This window comes from Hippocampus zosterae, chromosome 2, assembly GCF_025434085.1.
Source record: "Hippocampus zosterae strain Florida chromosome 2, ASM2543408v3, whole genome shotgun sequence".
Lineage (NCBI taxonomy): Eukaryota > Metazoa > Chordata > Actinopteri > Syngnathiformes > Syngnathidae > Hippocampus > Hippocampus zosterae.
The window spans coordinates 39,545,112-39,563,610 of NC_067452.1; the positions used below are offsets into that span (position 1 = coordinate 39,545,112).

Here is an 18,499-nt window from a genome sequence, read left to right on the forward strand (position 1 = left end):
ATCATGTCTTTTGTATATCCTTCTAAATGACTAAAACGGAGTGGAATTTCTAGTGTCACGGCTCTAGTGGCCATTGTTGGTGTGTGGACAGCCAAGGACAGGAAAGATCCGGTACTAGAACTCCACCTGGCGCAACACCTTTTGACTGTGAAAAACCAGGTGCCAAAGCGAACTTTTCCTTGTCTTTCCGCTCTGATGATTCTCTTTCATTTTTAATTGAAGTATAACTTTACAATGTACTTTTTAGAACGCCCTAAAAGTCACTGTGAGCAACACAGAGAAAGCATTCAGACAACCAGTCCAGAGGGTCATCAACTCGCGGGAGCCTATGTACCCCAGTGTGATAATAATGGACACTACACTCCTCGACAAGTACTTTCTTACAGTTTACCTCATTACGTCTTTTGTGTATCGTCAATGCAACCAGATCAGTCCCCAGATCTCAAGGTCTTTATGCGCCTAAAACATATTGTGTATTTTAGTGTCACGGTTCTAGTGGCCATTGTTGGTGTGTGGACAGCCAAGGACAAGAAAGATCCGGTACTAGAACTCCTCCTGGCGCAACACCCATCGACTGCAACCAACCAGGTGCCAAAGCAAACCTTTCCCTGTCTTTCCACTCTGATGACTCTCTTCTATTTTTAATTGAAGTATAACTTTACAACGTACTTTCTAGAACGTCCTAAAAGTCACTGTGAGCAGCACAGAGAAAGTATTCAGACTACAAGTCCAGGGGGTCATCAACTCACGGGAGCCTATGTACCCCAGTGTGATGCGAACGGACACTACACTCCTCAACAGGTACTTTCTTCACAGTTTGATGCATTACATCTTTTGTGTATCATCTATGCAACCAGATCAGTCCCCAGACCTCAAGGTCTTTATGCGCCTGAAACATATTGTATATTTTAGTGTCACGGTTCTACTGGCCATTGTTGGTGTGTGGACAGCCAAGGACAAGAAAGACCTGGTACCAGAACTCGTCCTGGTACAACACCCATCGACTGTGACAAACCAGGTGCCAAACTAAACAGTTTCTTACACTTACACTTTCTCTTATACTGTCTTGTATTTACAATCCATGCGTAACTTTGCAATGTAATCTCCAGAACCTCCTAAAAGCCACTGTGAGCAGCATAGAGACAGTGTACAGACCACCAGTCCAGATGGCTATCCCATATTGGGAGCCTTTATACCTCAATGTGATGCGAATGGACAATACACGCCTCAACAGGTAAACACAAAAAGTATCAAGAATATGTGTCTTTTTCAACTAATATCCACATCCACATTAGGAAGTTTTTGAGTGTGAGTGTTTCCCAGGGAAGGTTGACAGAGTCTCCTGTCTATAATCTAAAACTCTCACGTCCTGGATCACAGCAGAGGTTGAGGAAATTGAGTCAGAATGAACCATGCTCAATGTCTGCGATAGAGATTCCAAGTTGAGTTCATGTACATTTTGAGAAGGTATCATTGTTTGTAAAAAAAAAAAATAAACGCAAAATTTTAAGGAGAGCAGACATAACATCCATCCGTTGTCCGATCCGCTTATCCTCACAAGAGTCGTGGGGCTGACTTCTGGTAGTCGGCGGGAGACACCCTGAACCGGTTGTCAGCCAATCACAGGGCGCACAGGGACAAACAAACATCCACGTTCACACTCACGCCAAGGGACGATTGCGAGCGTTCAATCAGTTAGGAGGAAACCGGAGTACCCGGAGAAAACCCACGCAGGCCCGGGGAGAACATGCAAACTCCACACAGGGAGGCCGGAGCTGGAATTGAACCTGGTACCTCTGCACTGTGAGGTTGACGCGTGATCCACTGGACCACCAAGCCGCTTGCAGACGTAATAGTTAATTGCAAATATTTTACCTTTACTTCATGGCGAATTCTATCCTGGACTCCCTATTCTTTTAACTGGTAAAGCCTCTGTAATTTTTGGTTCATGAAATGTTTGTGGTGATTGTTTTCTTGAGTTGAAGGAAAAATGGCTTTTACTGTTCCAATAGTAAAAGCCTCCTGTTCCAATAGTTTTGGATAAGAAGTGTACATGGGTTTGGGAGCAGCCCATTGAGGCCTTGAATAGTGATTTGCGGTCAGTCTCGAAAAGGACTAGTTGGAGGAGGCACTTCTGTCACTTGGGTGTGGCTTCCAACTTTCACAAGGTCTCACTTTCTGTGAAAGTCTGTTTACGTCAAGTCAACAAGAGAGTCCGGCCATCCCGATCAGCACATCGACCCCGATCGGGTATTCGTATTTCCCAGGTATAAATGGACGAACGGTTAGACTGAAACATGGCGTTTGTTCCAGTGTCACGGTTCGAGTGGACATTGTTGGTGTGTGGACAACCAAGGGCAGGAACGACCTGGAACCAGAACTCCACCTGGTGCAACGCCCTTTAACTGTGACAACCAAGGTCTTAACTTGAATGTTTTCTCATGTTTATTTGCAAGAAGGACTGCATCAGATCAGGGTACCATCCAAAGTATAATATGAATTGTACTTGCCAGAACGCCCTCAAACTCATTGTGAGCAACACAGAGATCGTGCGCAGGCTCCCGGTCCAGATGGCAATCCCATACTGGGAGCCTTCATACCTCATTGTGATACTAAAGGACGGTACACATCTCAACAGGTAAGCGATTTTTAAATTAGAGGCCTCGTTTATTTGCCATATGATGTTTTGAAATGTTATTGCCGTTTCAGTGTCACGGCTCGACTGGGCATTGCTGGTGTGTGGACAGCCACGGACAGGAAAGACCCGGAACCAGAACTCCACCTGGTACAACTCCCATCGACTGTGAGAGAGCGAGTAAGAAATAAACAGCTCTTACGTTCGGCACGTTCACTCAATATATGTTGGTAGATATTTGACAATGCTCGTTCTTTCCCTTCTCTCAACCATTTTTTTTTAATAATAGACCAACGTCCTAAAACTCAATGTGAACACCACAGAGCGAGTATACAGACAACCAGTCCGGAGGGTTATCCACTGGTGGGAGCCTTTGTGCCGCAGTGTGATGCTCACGGACAGTACGCAACACAACAGGTACATTCAGAATCATCTTTATTGGCCAAGTATGTACAACACACAAGGAATTTGTCTCCGGTATAACACGCTGCACTAGTATCATCGTAAACAACAAAGTCATTGAACCATTTTAGAGTAACCAGTAGTTTTGTAGTACCATTTTGTGGTGCAAGAAGAGTGACTACGTCAGTGACTGTTTAAGGAGTTAATGGCTAGAGGGAAGAAGCTGTTTAAGTGTCTACTGGATTTGGTGCGCATGGATCTGTAGCGTCTGCCTGAGGGGAGTGGCTGGAAAAGGTGGTGGGCAGGGTTGCGGGGGATCCAGGAGGATTTTCCGTGCCCTTGTCTTGATTCTTGCAGTGTGCAAGTCCTCAAGAGTGGGTAGGTCGGTGCCAACGATTTTTTCCGCCGTCCTAACTGTCCGTTGAAGTCAGATTTTGTCCTTTTTTTGTGGCGGCCCCAAACCAAACCGTGATGGAAGAACACAGGATTGATTCGATGACTTTCCGTGTAGAACTGTCGTAGCACCTCCTGTGGCAAGCCATGCTTCCTCAGCAGCCTCAGGAAGTACATCCGCTGCCGGGCCCTTTTCAGGATGGAGATGGTGTTGACTTCCCACTTCATGTCCTGGGAGACTGTGATTCCCAGGAACTTGAAGGTCTCGACGGTTGACGCAGGGCATTCAAGAAGGTTTCAGGCGTTTGTCTTCTCTCCAGATTCAACTCGCTTTGCTCTTATATTTTGGATGATGAGCTGACATACAGCCAACATACAGCACCTCCCGAATTCTACTTTGAATCACTTTTCTGGACGCTCTGTATCTGATCAATATCAATGTCGATGTTGAACTGCATGAAAGTGAACATTCAAGTCATTATCGTTTGATGGGCTAGTGCCACGGTTCCATCGGACAATGTTGGTGTGTGGACAGCAACGGTCAAGAGAGAGCAGGAACGAGAACTCCGCCTGGTGTTCCTCCCGTAGACTGTGACGCTCCTGGTAAGCTGAGACCAGTCTTCATTTCATGTCCTCTTGGATGTTTTACTCTTTGCCCTAATGACCTCCATCCGAGGTACGCGCACACACACACACACACACACACACACATCCACAAACGTAGTCTAAAAGCAGTTCTCGCTGTAAACAAAACTTTTATGACTGTCCAAACATCTTCAGAGTTTGTCTAGTGGGAAGATGGATAGACCGTTTCCTCGGCAACCAAACCATAAGCAAACGCTGCCTTTTTCAGGGTGACGCCCGCCACCCGAACGGTTGTTGTTACTTGACAGTCACTTGTAGGCTTCTGCTTTCCCACGTTATACGCAAATGGCCATCGTCGTCCTCGTCCTCTCCGTCTTGAAACGTACGCAGCCTTTCCTGAGAACCAGCTGCAACTTTTAAACTTCTCCAATAAAGTGAGTTACGAGATGGATTTTACAAGGTAAACACAAAGACAAGACAAAGTGTGTGTGCATGTCAACAAAGGGACACTGCGCACCATTAATCACACCCTTCATATATACTCTACGATGTGATATACTGTAAACTCAAGCCAGGAACATCGTTTGAATATTTTCACAACGGATGAATCAAGTCCGATGGAATCTGCTTGTTTGTTGAAGATGTTTCGCCTTAAGTCCAAAATGCTTCCTCAGTTCTAAAGTCTCTGGTGGTCACGAACAATATGGTTATTGCAAAACCGGTTTTGCACCCCAACCTGCCTGGTAGCAAAATCTCATCTCATCTCATCTTCCGTACCGCTTGATCCTCACTAGGGACACCCTGAATCGGTTGCCAGCCAATCGCAGGGCACACATAGACGAACAACCATCCACGCTCACACTCACACCTAGGGACAATTTAGAGTGTTCATACAGCCTGCCATGCAAATTTTTGGAATGTGGGAGGAAACCGGAGCACCCGGAGAAAACCCACGCAGGCCCGGGGAGAACATGCAAACTCCACACAGGGAGGCCGGAGCTGGAATCGAACCCGGTACCTCTGCACTGTGAAGCCGACTTGCTAACCACTGGACTACCGGGCCACCCTGGTAGCAAAATAAATTAGATATTAGATAATAAGGAGAGACACTCCACATCTCAAATTTACACCTTTCGCATGCGTTTTGGATTTGAGGTGAAACATGTTCCACGAACGAGAAGAATCTTAGTCGCCACGATTCAAACTTTGCCGATCACCTTGACCTTGGATGACTGCCGATCTGCACGGGCACCCTCCAAACAAACCCCAGGCATTACTGTCCCATCGTAGCCGAGATGTTCAGCTTTGTTGACGTGTCTCTCGCAGTCTACGTGGCTCCCACCGAGCGTCCCGAGAGCGTGTGCGAGCGCTGGAGAAGCAGTCTGATGGAGCATTACGGTGGGAAGCCAGAGCCGCAGCAGTACTTGCCCCAGTGTGAGCCCGATGGGCAGTTCAGGTAGTTCCTCATTCACGTCGTACGAGATAGCAACTGAACTCAAGTACGTTTGACATGTTTGAAAAGAATTGCCGGATACGTGCAAGGACAAGTATGAGCTACGTAGCGCCCAATTGGAATGTATAACGTGAGACTGTTTTGTCGCCTTTTCAGTTTTTCAGATTTTTGTGGCTCAAATGAGGCACAGTGACGTACTTTGGCCCCAGCGTTAGTTGCCCCTCTCACTCAATATCCAGTAAGAGCTTGAACGCCTTTGTTAGCATCCTTGGTTATCTGGCACAACTGCAGATAGATGGCTAGCGATGCCTACTCCCTGAAAAAACATCTTTCCTTGTGATAGTCCACTGGCGCGGCCGCATTAGAGAACCTCGTCGTACGCCACGAGTGAGTGCACGTCACGGAAAGAAAGGCAGGCGTTCAAAGAGGGCGCTTTGCTTCTCCAAGTCCAACCTTGATAGCAAGTGTGTGGACAAGGGCTTGCGTGGCCGCTTTAGAGTGCCTCGTTGTCGCAGCACGGAGCTCCCATTTCTTGAAGAAGGTCTTGATGGTGAATTATTGATTGCGCTCTTCCGGCCTCTCAGTCCAATCCAGTGCTATGGGGAGACCACCTACTGCTGGTGTGTGGATCAGGATGGGCGAGAGGTTCCCGGCACCAGGTCAAATGATGTCGTCAAGCCTGCATGTGAGCATTGGATCATCTCTGACCAAATCGCTTCTGGCAAAACCTCCCAATGCATGCGCCAACTTTTACTCCCCCCCCCTCCTCCCACCCATCCCCCCTATTTTGTTGCAGGCCTTCCATCGGTGGCCCCGCCCACCGTGCGCCCATTACCTCGCCCGGATGTGACACCTCCCTCTCACTCTGATGTCACACTACTTTATGCACAGGGACAGAAAATCGGAGCACTTCCTCTCAACGGGTCCAGACTAGACGCTAGCCGGTCCAGAACACTACTGACTCTACATGTAAAATGCACAGATGGCAACTTTGGCTTGAATGACTTTCTTATAAATGTGTTGCAATGATCTTGTCCGTGTGTGAATGATGTGTGTGTGTGTGTGTGCGCAGGGATCCATCGTTGTGGGTCTGTCATATGACTGCAAGCAGAACCAAGTGTATTGGACAGATTTGTCTGCGCGTACCATTAATAGAGCATCAATGGTGCCAGGAGCTGAGCCAGAGATTCTCATTAACTCAAGTGAGTGATCACACACACACACACACACACACACATTTTGACACACTGGCTAATTTTTGGGGAGTGATTTTATTTGATTTAAATTATCTACTCTTCTGTAGATCTGGTCAGTCCAGAAGGTTTGGCTGTGGATGTCAATCGAAGGCTGATGTTCTGGGTGGACTCCAACCCCGACCTGATCGAAAGATCCAACTTGGACGGGAGCGATCGAAGGACGCTTTTTGACAGAGATTTGGTCAATCCCCGGGCCATCATCGTGGTCTCATCCACAGGGTAAAGTTCACGATCCTCCTTCTTCTAAACTCAGCCCAGTAGGGGTGAACGGCAGAGGTGTAGGGTTCGATTCCGGCTCCGCCCTCCCTGTGTGGACTTTGCATCTTCTCCCCCGTCCGTGCCTGCGTGGTTTTTCTACGGGTACTTTGCTTTCCTCCCACATTCCAAAAACATTTATCTACATAAATGCTTTTGTCTTAGCGATGAGGCTTATTTTCAAATAAATAAAACACGAATTAATATGAAATACAGTTTCTTGATCTAGTTCAATTAGCGTTGTTAACTTACTAAACCCTTTTAAGCGTTCACTACCTTGGCAGAAACATAAGAGTCAGATTACAACAATAATGCAAACAAGTAAGTGGCTTTCTCGCGTCAACCTTTTCCAACGGTGATTTGTAAATATGTGACTTGCACTTCTTAAGCTTCTGACACTGTATAGCTATATAAAATTCACACGATTATCAGAATAAAAATAAAGGCTCCCGGCCGACCCAAATGAAACATTTTTTTTTTCCCCCTCCAAATTGCAACCATTATCATTTGAAAATTGCCCTCAACGACATAGCGACATGTTGCTTTAAATGAAGTCGTCAGCCCTTCCCCTCCAGCGACGCAACCAACATGCGATCCACTGTGGGACGATGCACCAACAAGTCTTGGATCTCGTTTATTAGCATTGACGTCTTGTTGAGTCTGGTCTGCTCCACACTGGAGACATGGCGGCCTCCACACAAGTCCGTCACCGGCTGATAAAATTTCAATCACTGGGCTTTTTTTTTTTTTTTTTGCAACATGTGTTTACTCTCTGTAAGACACGAGCAAATTTTAGGGCTCTCTTAGTGACGGCCGCCAAGGCTCATAAACACAGAGCGAGAGCACCAGGCCATCAGCAGTCAGCTTTTCAGGAATAACATCTGCTTTCCATCATTGCAATTAATCACAGATCATCAACAGAAAATGTGTGCGTGTGTGTGTGTGTGTGTGGCTTGGGAAGATGTTAGTGCGTTTAATCCATCATTAAACACAACAGCAATAAGCCAAATAATGAAACTTAAAATGTCTGTCGGTGATTAGTTTTTGACCTCAGGCCAATTTTATGCATTTGCTCACGCGCGTGGGCGTGTGTGTGTGTGTGTGTGTGTGTGTGTGTGTGTGTGTGTGTGTGTTTGTGTGTGTGTGTGCGCGCGCTTTGTAGGCCTTTTTACATGGTCCTCACTGTGCCACAAGTGCAGGAATGTGTGTGTGTGTGTGTGTGTGTGCGTCCTCTGACCAAAAGTTAAGCACCCAAGTCAATTAAATTCAGCGCATGCGTGTGTCAAGCTTGTACACACATACACGCAAATGCGTGAGAACACATGCAGCCCCCCCACACACACATACATGCAATGAAATGATGACGAACGATGCACATGCGCAAACACTCTTGCGCAAACATCTGCTCAGACATTTATCAGACTGATTAACTGCCCCAAACTGTGCATGCTTGTAATTTGATAGCACAAGCGCTGTGTATTACTTCCTTATTCCCAATCGACTTGCCCACCTGTATCCCATCATTTATGATGAAAAGCAACCCCCCTTCCCCCTTCCCCCTCACACACACACACCGCCTGAAGCTGTGATCATAGACTTGAGCATCTTTGATGAGCTAATTGGACCCGTTCTGTTCCCGTCTGAGAGTCTGTTCCGATTTACGGACGTGCTTAAGCAAAAGGCAAACACCCCCCCAAAAAAAACAACAACAAAAAGTCTGAAGATTCTGCTAGCTTTGTGGTTGCAATTACCCAATATTAATTGAAGTATGCTGGTGCCTTCAGATGCAAGGGACCCAACTTACAAGTGTTTTGGAGATATGAACCATCACTCGACCGATAATTTATTTTGTTTTTGTGTGGCAGCAATTCATTTAACTTCACAATTTGCAGCAGTTTTGCAGAAAATAAAGTTGTTTTTTTTTTCAGGGAAGGCACTTCAAGCTCTTTCATGCCACTCCCAGTTGAGGTTTACTGTCAAACAAGTCATCCAAGAGAGTTACAGATGGCCTTAAGAATGCCTGCGTTAGCTCCATGCTAACACATCATGGAAAACGCCATAGACTGGCTAATGATTGACGTTAATCGTTGTGGTGGTGCTGTCATCATTCAACCAACAGATTCAAACATAAATGGTGGAAAAATATGAAGATGGGACAATATAAATATGCTCACAAGCATTCTGTATATTTTTTATCCTGTGTGAAATATTATCCCTCGTTTATTAATTATGATTTTTTTTTAGAGAGGGGCAAATCCGATATTTTTATGTACTCTTTCATGTTATAGAAACAAATACAATGCTTCCAATGTGAACAAAACAGATGAATGACGTCCGACAACAATGAAAAGAGAAGTAAATAAGACCGTGTGTGGAGGGGCTCATCTTTTCATCTCATATCGACAAAAGCAGGAAGCGGGAGGAGGTAGAAATGTTTTGGCGAAATGAGGCGACGCCGCTCGAGCTCATTTTTTCGAGACTTCTACTAAAGATAACGTCTCATTATCGCCACGCATAACAAATGAACCGCCTGCGTGGATTCATGACAACTACTGTCGTCATGCTTTCAATTTCGAGACCTCATATACACGACTTCGATGCTTTCACTTGGATTTGATGAACATGATTTCATGGAACTACAAACTCTATATTCAAGCAACGCGTTTTGCCCATGCATGTTCTTGTGCACATTGTGACATCACTGTTTGTATTTTTGTTCAAAAAGTGGAAATGGTCCGGTCCAACCCATCTTGTGTCCCTTTGCAGTTCTTTGTACTGGACCGACTGGAATCGAGAAGCTCCCAAGATTGAAAGCGCGTCGGTGGATGGTCAGAACCGCCGGGTGGTGGTTTCCGAGGGGATCGGTTTGCCCAACGCTTTGACGTACGATTATTCTTCCGGCCACATCTGCTGGGCCGATGCGGGTAAACAAAACACATCCAACCAGAGGTCGCTAATTGTGCCGTCCATGACTTTGCTGAGTAACTTCTACAAAGTAATAACTGAGTTACGAACTTTTTGTAGGAAGTCATTTGTAAGACAGCTGGACAATTGCTGTCATAACTACGTCGGAACAATTTTGACAAGGTCCTCTATCCTGTGTATTTTTTCAACAGACGCAGGCAACAAATTAACAGATTGTACAGATTAGAAATATCCAATTTTTTTATACGTCGATATTTGGGTTTTACGGGAATGAAGAAAAATGAATATGAAAGAAATGTTACCGTATTTTTCACACTAAAAGGCACACCTGATGACGAGGCACACCTTCAATCAATGGCCTATTTTATCATTTTTTTTCATACATTGGTTGCACCGTATTATAAGATGCAATCTACAATGCATCCACTAGATGGAGTCACACTAAAGGAAACTCCAACAGACCGATCGGATGTCAGTAAAACGTATTTAATAAAGCAGCGACAGTTCACTTGACCAACAGCAAGTTCTAACATTGACTCATTAACGTTGAACTCTCTTGCCGCTGCCCTCACATGACCTCCTAGAAATACGGCGATTCTTTCAAATTGCCAATTATGTAAGGACTCAATAGGATGACTGCTGACCATTCACATGTCTCTCTCTCTTTCAGGCACTAAGCGCTTAGAGTGTGTATTCCCAGACGGTTCAAGGCGAAGGGTAATAAACCCCAGCCTCAATTACCCATTTAGCATGGTTTACCACAGAAACCACTTCTACTACACGGACTGGAGGAGGTGAGCGTCTTCATTTATTTTGCCGCAACAACCTTTGATCCGTTAACTCTGTACTCCCCAACCACCGGTCCCGGGCCAGAGTCCATTTGCGACCGGGCCGCAGAGACAGAGCTGCTAACTGTGAGCAAAAAGCCAATCGGAGTCCATCTTCTAAAGCTGGTTTAAGAGTTGAAATGAACAGAATCCACCAATAAGTGAAAGAAACAGTAAACCTGAAAGTAGGAGTAACAAATGAACCAAAAGTACATCGAAAACACGCAGCGGATGGGCAGCCGTGACTCCCGCAGATTTGACGAGAGAAATTCCCCCCCCCCCCCCCCCCCGGCGTCTGGCCAGAGTGACGTATGTCATCAAGAACAAGGCAATACAAAAAACCTCTCGAATCATTTGAAGAAGTAGCGCCCAAGTGGAAAGCATGCCCACGTAAACTTTAGCAGTTGAGTCGCTAACACCGAGCTAGCAATCCCATTTGCAAGTAGCAATGACGCTAATACCGCCGGTCGGATCTTGACTTAAAAATGATGACGTTTACATTGTGAGGGATATTTATTATTCCTGATTGGTCCATTTCTTAGTAGTTCCCCAGTTTTATTTTATTTTAGTCTACATTTGTTGGACAGTAGAATAGCACTATTTGAAACTAATGACAAAAATCGATGCTAATGAATTGTTGAATGACTCTCTAGTCATCTTTGCTGTCAGTACAAGCGCTTTCAAACTGGAAATTCATAAGCAATGACAAAAAGTGTTGCCGGTCCGCAAACAGCAAAGTACTTGTTTCAACTGGTCCGTGACACATACGCAAAAAAAAAAAACACTTCTTCGCAGGGACGGTGTGATCACAGTCAGCAAAGACAGTGGTAAGCTCACCGACGAATATTTGCCGGACCAGAGGTCTCACCTCTATGGCATCGCCATAGCAACATCCCACTGTCTATCAGGTAAGCCGATATAAGTCGCCGCACCCTTGAATGGTTTCTCTATCCATCGAATGGACTAAGCTGCTGCACGAGGACACCTTGGTGCCTTGAGTGCGAGTGTCCCGACTTCAGAGATTTTTCTGTGTGTGTGTGTGTGTGCGCGCGCCCTTTGACGTCCAGTGATGAAACATGCCGAGGTTAACGCTATTTGTCATCCATGAAACCAAAGAATACATCCATTGGTGATGACATCTACAAGACTTTTAGAAAACACCTGTAAAGAACAAAGTATAACTCTAAACACAGGATGATGGCCAAAGTAGTAACCCCCCCCCCCACACACACACACAATGTCATGCGTCACTGGCTAAAGCGGTAATAAGAGAAGCACGCTTCAAAGAAGTTGTCGCGCGGTGTAATTGGGAGCACGATGACAGCTTTGAAACACACTGGCTTAAAAGCCGTTATTGTTCAACACACACACACACACACACACATGAGTAAAGTTGTTGGGCGGTGCTTGTTCAGGATGTAAGTTGTTTCGGCCGCTTTACTCCTCCGCACTTTTTTTTTTATACCTTACCTGATATTTAGATGAAGTTCATTCTATTAGCTGAGATGGGAAGCTTATTGTTTACTAATGATGGGAAAACGAAGCTTCATGAAGCACCTGTGATACTTTTTCACACCTCAAGATGGTGCTCTTGGTTTAAATATAAAGGTTAGATATTTAGATGAAGTTCATTCTATTAGCTGAGATAAGAAGCTTATTGTTTACTAATGATGGGAAAACGAAGCTTCATGAAGCACCTGTGATATTTTTTCACACCTCAAGATGGTGCTCTTGGTTTAAATATAAAGGTTAGATATTTAGATGAAGTTCATTCTATTAGCTGAGATGGGAAGCTTATTGTTTACTAATGATGGGAAAACGAAGCTTCATGAAGCACCTGTGATACTTTTTCACACCTCAAGATGGTGCTCTTGGTTTAAATATAACGGTTAGATATTTAGATGAAGTTCATTCTATTAGCTGAGATGGGAAGCTTATTGTTTACTAATGATGGGAAAACGAAGCTTCATGAAGCACCTGTGATACTTTTTCACACCTCAAGATGGTGTTCTTGGTTTAAATCTAAAGGTTAGATATTTAGATGAAGTTCATTCTATTAGCTGAGATGGGAAGCTTATTGTTTACTAATGATGGGAAAACGAAGCTTCATGAAGCACCTGTGATACTTTTTCACACCTCAAGATGGTGCTCTTGGTTTAAATCTAAAGGTTAGTCCAGTGGAAATGTATTGAAATTCCACTGCATCTTTAAACCAAGAGTGCCCCTCTGGAGGAGTCAAAAAGGTACACAAGTGCTTCACGAAGCTTCACTTGTCACCCACTCTTGCTTACCATCACCATAAAACATTTTCACCTTCTGCTACTTTTCGGTGATGGTATCTTGCGTTTGATTGTCACCAGAAGTTATGGAGCAAATGTTCCCGCGAGCGCACTGGAAACGATTGACAGTTTGTCAGCCGTGACTTTTGTGGTTTTTCCTTGGGCGCTGTGGTTTCTTGTAAATGAACAAGATGGCCCCAGAGAGGGCTGGTTTTACTCATGTCCCGTTGTGTATGTGTGTGTCAGGGAACCATTAACAGCAGAACGACAGTCACACGGTCCTTTGGTGCTAAAGTTCTGGGGCCGATTTTTTTTGAGCCGGGGGATGTGACGAGCCCTCCCGGTGTCCCTCGGAGGAAAAGGAGGCTCCCGAAGGGACGTGGCTTCCTGTGGATCAGCTCTCACCCCCCCTTCCAACCCCCCACTGCCAAGATATAACCACACATTAATAATTTTGTACATTTCTTTTGTACCTTTTTTTTTCTACTGATTTTTTTATATGCAAGTTTGTTTTTGGAGCCACCAAAGCCAAAAAGTAATATCACATTTTAAAAAAAAATTTCAAGTGTGTTTTAAGCAGTAAAGAGCTGTAAAATCTTTGCACCCAACTCGGAGTTTAATCGTGGGCCACGTTAGCAGTTGACGAGCTCAATTTCGCCGAGCATGAAGACCGGAAACTTGGAAAGGATCATCCGAAGTGAGGAATGTAAATCAGATTACAATCATGAAGGCTTTCCCTCCACTGTGTGTCAGAATTTCAGCAGCTCCACGTATGTCATTATTTCCCTGCACCACTAATAGTCCCCCGCCTCCTGATTAGATTTGTTTTCCCCCCCGCCGCTTTATAAAATGTGATATTTATAACATTAAAAAGTGTTCTGGTACTGGACTCATTTATTTTTATTTTTTGGAGTTTGCCGCTCTGTGGAAGCACACAAAAAAGGGAACCAAAAAAAATAATCACACTAGTGTTTTCTAAATCAGAACAAATGGCTGTTTCTCTTTGAAACAAAGTCTTGGAAGATCACACAAAATAAAGTGTCACAGAAGAAAAAACTGGTGTCTCAACCACAGACTTTGAAATGAACGCCAGTCCTCCAGAAACTTCCTTCATGGCCCTCATCTGCCGACCTTGCCCAGCCGATGGTCTGTTTTTGGGTCGGCAATGACAGCTTGGACCGCTACGATGGCTTCATTGATCTTGGTCTGAAGCTCTCGCAGCTCGTCGATGTGTAGCAGACGTAGGATTTGTGCGGCTTCGTTCAGCGTGGCATCTGGTGAGACCCATCAATCAAATCTACATTCTGCGCGCAGACGTCCATGCAGTTGAACAGTACTTCATTCAGGGGAAATAAAGACACTCACCGCCGGTATCAAATCCCAAGGTGTGCTTCTCTAAGGCTACTGGGACACCCTGAAGACAAAAAGAGGAGACATTTCGTGCCTTAGTGCAGAATAAATTTTGGGCTAAATATTGTACATAAAATCTCTTTGGGAATTTTGGGGGTGTGAAAGCGTGGAATTTGGGAATTTTATAAATGTCAATCATTCTGAAAATGCCCTGAATGAACTGAGCAGTTTGAATTTTGAGGCGTTTGAATCAGTCAAGACATGTGGAATGAGAGGCTAAACGTTTCAAATATCTCTTAAAAGGACGTCAACACCAACATTTTACTATGTCCACAAGTCTAAACATGGCATTCTGCATCATATTGCATTCGTGGAATATGTTGTCTTGAGTTTGGTCACGTGACATTCGCAGTCTGGACTGCGATTGGTCATGACCTGAGCCATGTGATGTCATTTTCGGTCAACATGGCCGCCCGCTGAGATGGAAAAACGCTTAATTCATATTTACAAACGATAATATTAATTCGATTGTCGTGTTTTGACTAGACTGCCTGCACTATATATTCTGAAGAACATTTGACTTCCCCTTTATATTTTAGATTTTTACTATGAAAGATGGGGCGGCCCGGTATCCAGTTGTTAGCACGTCGGCTTCACAGTGCAGAGGTACCGGGCTCGATTCCAGCTCCGGCCTCCCTGTGTGGAGTTTGCATGTTCTCCCCGGGTCTGCGTGGGTTTTCTCCGGGTGCTCCGGTTTCCTCCCACATTCCAAAAAAAACATGCATGGCAGGCTGATTGGGCACTCTAAATTGTCCCTCGGTGTGAGTGTGAGTGCGAATGGTTGTTCGTCTGTGTGTGCCCTGCGATTGGATGGCAACCGATTCAGGGTGTCCCCCGCCTACTGCCCGGAGACAGCTGGGATAGGCTCCAGCAGCCCCCGCGACCCTAGTAAGGATCAAGCGGTTTGGAAAATGAATGGATGGACTATGAAAGATGTGGAATTTTAGAAACGTGTCAAATGAATGAGTTAAACAGAATTTGTAGTGTTAAAACTTTTTTTTTTTTTGCTAACCGTCTCATTTTGGAGTGGAAAATATGGAGTTCTGGGAAAACATTTTGGGAATGTGGAAAGCAATTCCTCACGAGTCCTGAAACTTTGGAATCTGAAGTTTGAACCGGTTGAGGAATGTGGATGTAGAAGCGTGGCAGAAATGTGTGAATGCTCCTGAACCATTTGTTGACGATGAAACTGAACTCTCATTTTGAGCAAACGCTAGCAAGAACATGAAAGGCGACATCCAAATTCCTGGCTTCTCACGTGCTAGGCCAAATGTGTTTGTTTACCTCTCTGTTTTTGCTGGCTTTGGCGATGGCCTCTGGTGAAAGCCTTTCTTGGATGAGGATCCGAATGGCCTTTCAGGGGGAGACCCCCCCAAAAAAAGATGACATTCAGTTCAATGAGATTGAAAAGTGTGTGCATTCATTCTGCTTGGGGGGGGTTGGAGAGAGTCTCACCTTGAGCATCACCAGGTAATCGTCATGCCGCTGGATCTTGAGGATGTTGGCCAGGGCGAGCACGCCCGCTTTGAAATCTGGCGAGTCACCTAAATCACACAAAAGCATCACAAGAGACTTGGTTCACTCACAGGAGCGTTTGGAGAAAGGGGCAACAAGGGTGAGGGTCGCCTTGTGATGCTTACTGTCGAGGTTGACGAGAGGGTCTGACGCCGCTCTGCAATCGCTCGAGGCTTCCAGTGTTGGACAATTTCTATATTTGTCCACTAGGGGGAGACACAGAACACACAATCATACACGAGTCACAAGAACTTGAGCTGATGAGCTTTATGGAGGGATGAAAAATGGGGGTTGGAGCCAGAAAAAAAACATATACAGTACTTTCAAAATATTGAGAACAAAAATCATGACTAAACGGGTCTGCAGCGGCTGAATTGACATTGATATGACAATGGATATGTGGAGATGAGTCAGTTGAAATGCGCTTTAAATGGGGTCAGCATGTACAGTACATTTTTTCCTATGGCGCCATCTGTTGACCGACCTCAGTATGGCACGAAACATACAAATTTGTTGTCCTACCATTGTCTCCATATTCATATCGCACGGCCAGACCCAGCAGCCAGTCCACAGCCTCCGCTCTTTCAGCCGCTCCAAAGGGACAGTTGACGTCCTGCAAATACTGCACGCAAAAGAAAATAATACCTTCATATTTTGCGGTTTACGAACACCCCATGTCTTAATCTGACGAACCAACTTCAGTCAGACATTGCAGTTCCGTTGCATTCAGCCACATGACACTAAATTCAATACAGGACAAGGAGAGCTACACCGCTGTATGCCACAATGATCAAGACATTGCTAAATTTTATAGTCTGACGGCAGCAATTCAAACCGGGATCAGTTAGTTTCGTAATTGATGTCCTATGAGCTCACCTTCTGGTATGCTTTGGGCCAGTCCGAGCTGGGGATATTTCGCAGGCTGCCTCGGTCTTCAATTTTGTAGTGTCGAATCTTCTGGTCCTCTAGCCACACTACAAAGTTCCTGAACTGGGTCTCATCTGAGAAAAAAGACATTTATCATATGGATGTTTTGGAGGATTGTGTTTGAACCCGGTGTGTTTGGATTCAAGTATCCAAAGCCAAATACCTCTTTTTTTCGTCTCTGCTAAGTGAAATGTTTCGCCTGCAATTTTTTATTTTGTAAGCATTAAGCTACAAAAAAGCAAGTGATTTTTTTCATGTTTGTAATTAAGAATAAGAATAAGAAAACCTTTATTAGTCTCACAATGGAGAAATTCCCAATTCACAGCAGCAGCAAAGTTATGAAAGGAAGAAGGAGAACAACAAAATATAGGAGCTGCTGGAAAGGCAGCCACTCACGCGGCGCCATTTTGAAGTCAAAAAAAATTAATCAGCCGATTAATTAGTTATCGGGAATGTATAATACCAAATATCAGAATCCAAATCTCTTGTTATTCTTCTTTGTTTCCCGAATTCTCCATGTAGTAGTCCAGTCTTTGTCCTTACAAGCAAGACAGTTTAGTGCACTTGCAGAATGACTCCGGCACACGAACAAAACGACGATATTCAGTGACGTTTTTCCACTATTTTCACACTAGTAGGACAACTCGGGCGCACTCGTGGAACAAGTGTATCTTTCTTTAGTGGCTAAACGGTGCACTAGTTGACATCTACGTGCTACTCGTACTACTAGTGAACTGCTACATGTTAATACATTTTAGAATAGTATATCACTAGTAGCAACATGCAGTTGATAGAAAGAAATGTTGGCGTCGCTACAGATATACAGTACTGGTAGGCAGAAATGTCATACAGTAGCAGCAAGGAAGTCACTAATACAGTCGTTCTACTCGTGCAAAATTGTTCTTCCAGATTGGTTTTACCTGTACAGTCAAATCCACCGGGACTATGATAGTCTAAGGCGGTCAATTTTCTTCTAAACATTGCACGTTTGTCTTCCACGTTCCCCAATAAAAACACTTGGTCACGTCACAGGCGCTAATGCTACTCGCTTTCAGTTTGACAACAGCGCGCATGCGCAAATCAGCCGTCCCATTGCAGCTTCCGTCTATTTCTTCTTCGGTGAAATTTATTGGTGATCGACAAACGGCGTTAATGTTTTACCGCCACTACCTGAACTGGAGTGTGAACTGAGAATGTACACAAATTGTGTAACTGTATCGCGAAAAAAAAAATACAGGTACTGTATGTGATGGGTCGCACACGTATTGGAGACACCAATTTTTTTTAGAGAAAAAGGCCCGTTTATTTGTTTTTTAAAATTACTAAGAAATCTGAGGCAATAAAGTTAAATTGTATTTGAATATCACTAACATGGCTGCAAATCAACGTTAATGTTGAGAAAACAGTGTGTTACCTCACGTTAACTGCACAAGAGCTAATTTAGCAGAAAAAAAAGCGTTCTGTCATTTTCTGATGCGAGTCGTATTGTATTAGTATGAATGATAATTACAGCTGAAAAGAACGAAAAATAATACAATCGGACATACCTTAGGTCAACCCATGGATACAGCAAGTGGTAACTAAGTCAGTGAAGTTTTTTTCCTCTTCCCCTTCCGGATGACGAAAGGTTCTATTTA

The 18,499-nt window shown here is 44.5% G+C and overlaps 2 protein-coding genes and 1 long non-coding RNA gene across 54 annotated transcripts in view; 1 reads left to right on the forward strand and 2 right to left on the reverse strand.

Annotated features, from left to right (window-relative positions):
• The window catches only part of LOC127596615 (uncharacterized), a 106,209-nt gene extending 93,236 nt beyond the window's left edge, over nt 1–12,973 (reverse strand). Inside the window, exon 1 of one of the 3 annotated variants that reach the window (XR_007961504.1) lies at nt 12,868–12,973. This is a non-coding gene — a long non-coding RNA (uncharacterized LOC127596615). Of the gene's footprint in view, nt 1–12,307; nt 12,345–12,447; nt 12,485–12,867 lie in introns of those variants that run through there. The other 2 variants (XR_007961506.1, XR_007961505.1) reach the window with 2 other exon arrangements.
• Nucleotides 1–13,894, forward strand: part of nid2a (nidogen 2a (osteonidogen)) — a 47,844-nt gene extending 33,950 nt beyond the window's left edge. For 25 of the 50 annotated variants that reach the window (XM_052059091.1, XM_052059092.1, XM_052059095.1 and 22 more), the window contains 20 exons: nt 54–159; nt 248–372; nt 483–588; nt 677–801; nt 913–1,018; nt 1,110–1,234; nt 2,314–2,419; nt 2,514–2,638; nt 2,710–2,815; nt 2,925–3,052; nt 3,928–4,033; nt 5,342–5,471; nt 6,053–6,153; nt 6,265–6,437; nt 6,541–6,670; nt 6,772–6,943; nt 9,746–9,903; nt 10,575–10,698; nt 11,527–11,639; nt 13,257–13,894. In XM_052059091.1, the coding sequence (XP_051915051.1) occupies nt 54–159; nt 248–372; nt 483–588; nt 677–801; nt 913–1,018; nt 1,110–1,234; nt 2,314–2,419; nt 2,514–2,638; nt 2,710–2,815; nt 2,925–3,052; nt 3,928–4,033; nt 5,342–5,471; nt 6,053–6,153; nt 6,265–6,437; nt 6,541–6,670; nt 6,772–6,943; nt 9,746–9,903; nt 10,575–10,698; nt 11,527–11,639; nt 13,257–13,267 (2,376 nt within the window). In that variant the 3' untranslated portion in view covers nt 13,268–13,894. The remainder of the gene's footprint in view (nt 1–53; nt 160–247; nt 373–482; nt 589–676; nt 802–912; nt 1,019–1,109; nt 1,235–2,313; nt 2,420–2,513; nt 2,639–2,709; nt 2,816–2,924; nt 3,053–3,927; nt 4,034–5,341; nt 5,472–6,052; nt 6,154–6,264; nt 6,438–6,540; nt 6,671–6,771; nt 6,944–9,745; nt 9,904–10,574; nt 10,699–11,526; nt 11,640–13,256) is intronic. The other 25 variants (XM_052059085.1, XM_052059096.1, XM_052059102.1 and 22 more) reach the window with 7 other exon arrangements.
• On the reverse strand, nt 13,566–17,952 carry rtraf (RNA transcription, translation and transport factor). Its single transcript, XM_052059317.1, has 8 exons — nt 17,783–17,952; nt 16,812–16,936; nt 16,458–16,557; nt 16,061–16,141; nt 15,876–15,964; nt 15,705–15,773; nt 14,376–14,424; nt 13,566–14,284 (listed from the first exon to the last, which is right to left on the reverse strand). The coding sequence occupies exons 1-8, from the start codon at nt 17,841–17,843 to the stop codon at nt 14,130–14,132; spliced, it is 729 nt and encodes a 242-aa protein (XP_051915277.1). The 5' UTR covers nt 17,844–17,952; the 3' UTR covers nt 13,566–14,129.
• Nucleotides 17,953–18,499: the final 547 nt, after the last annotated feature.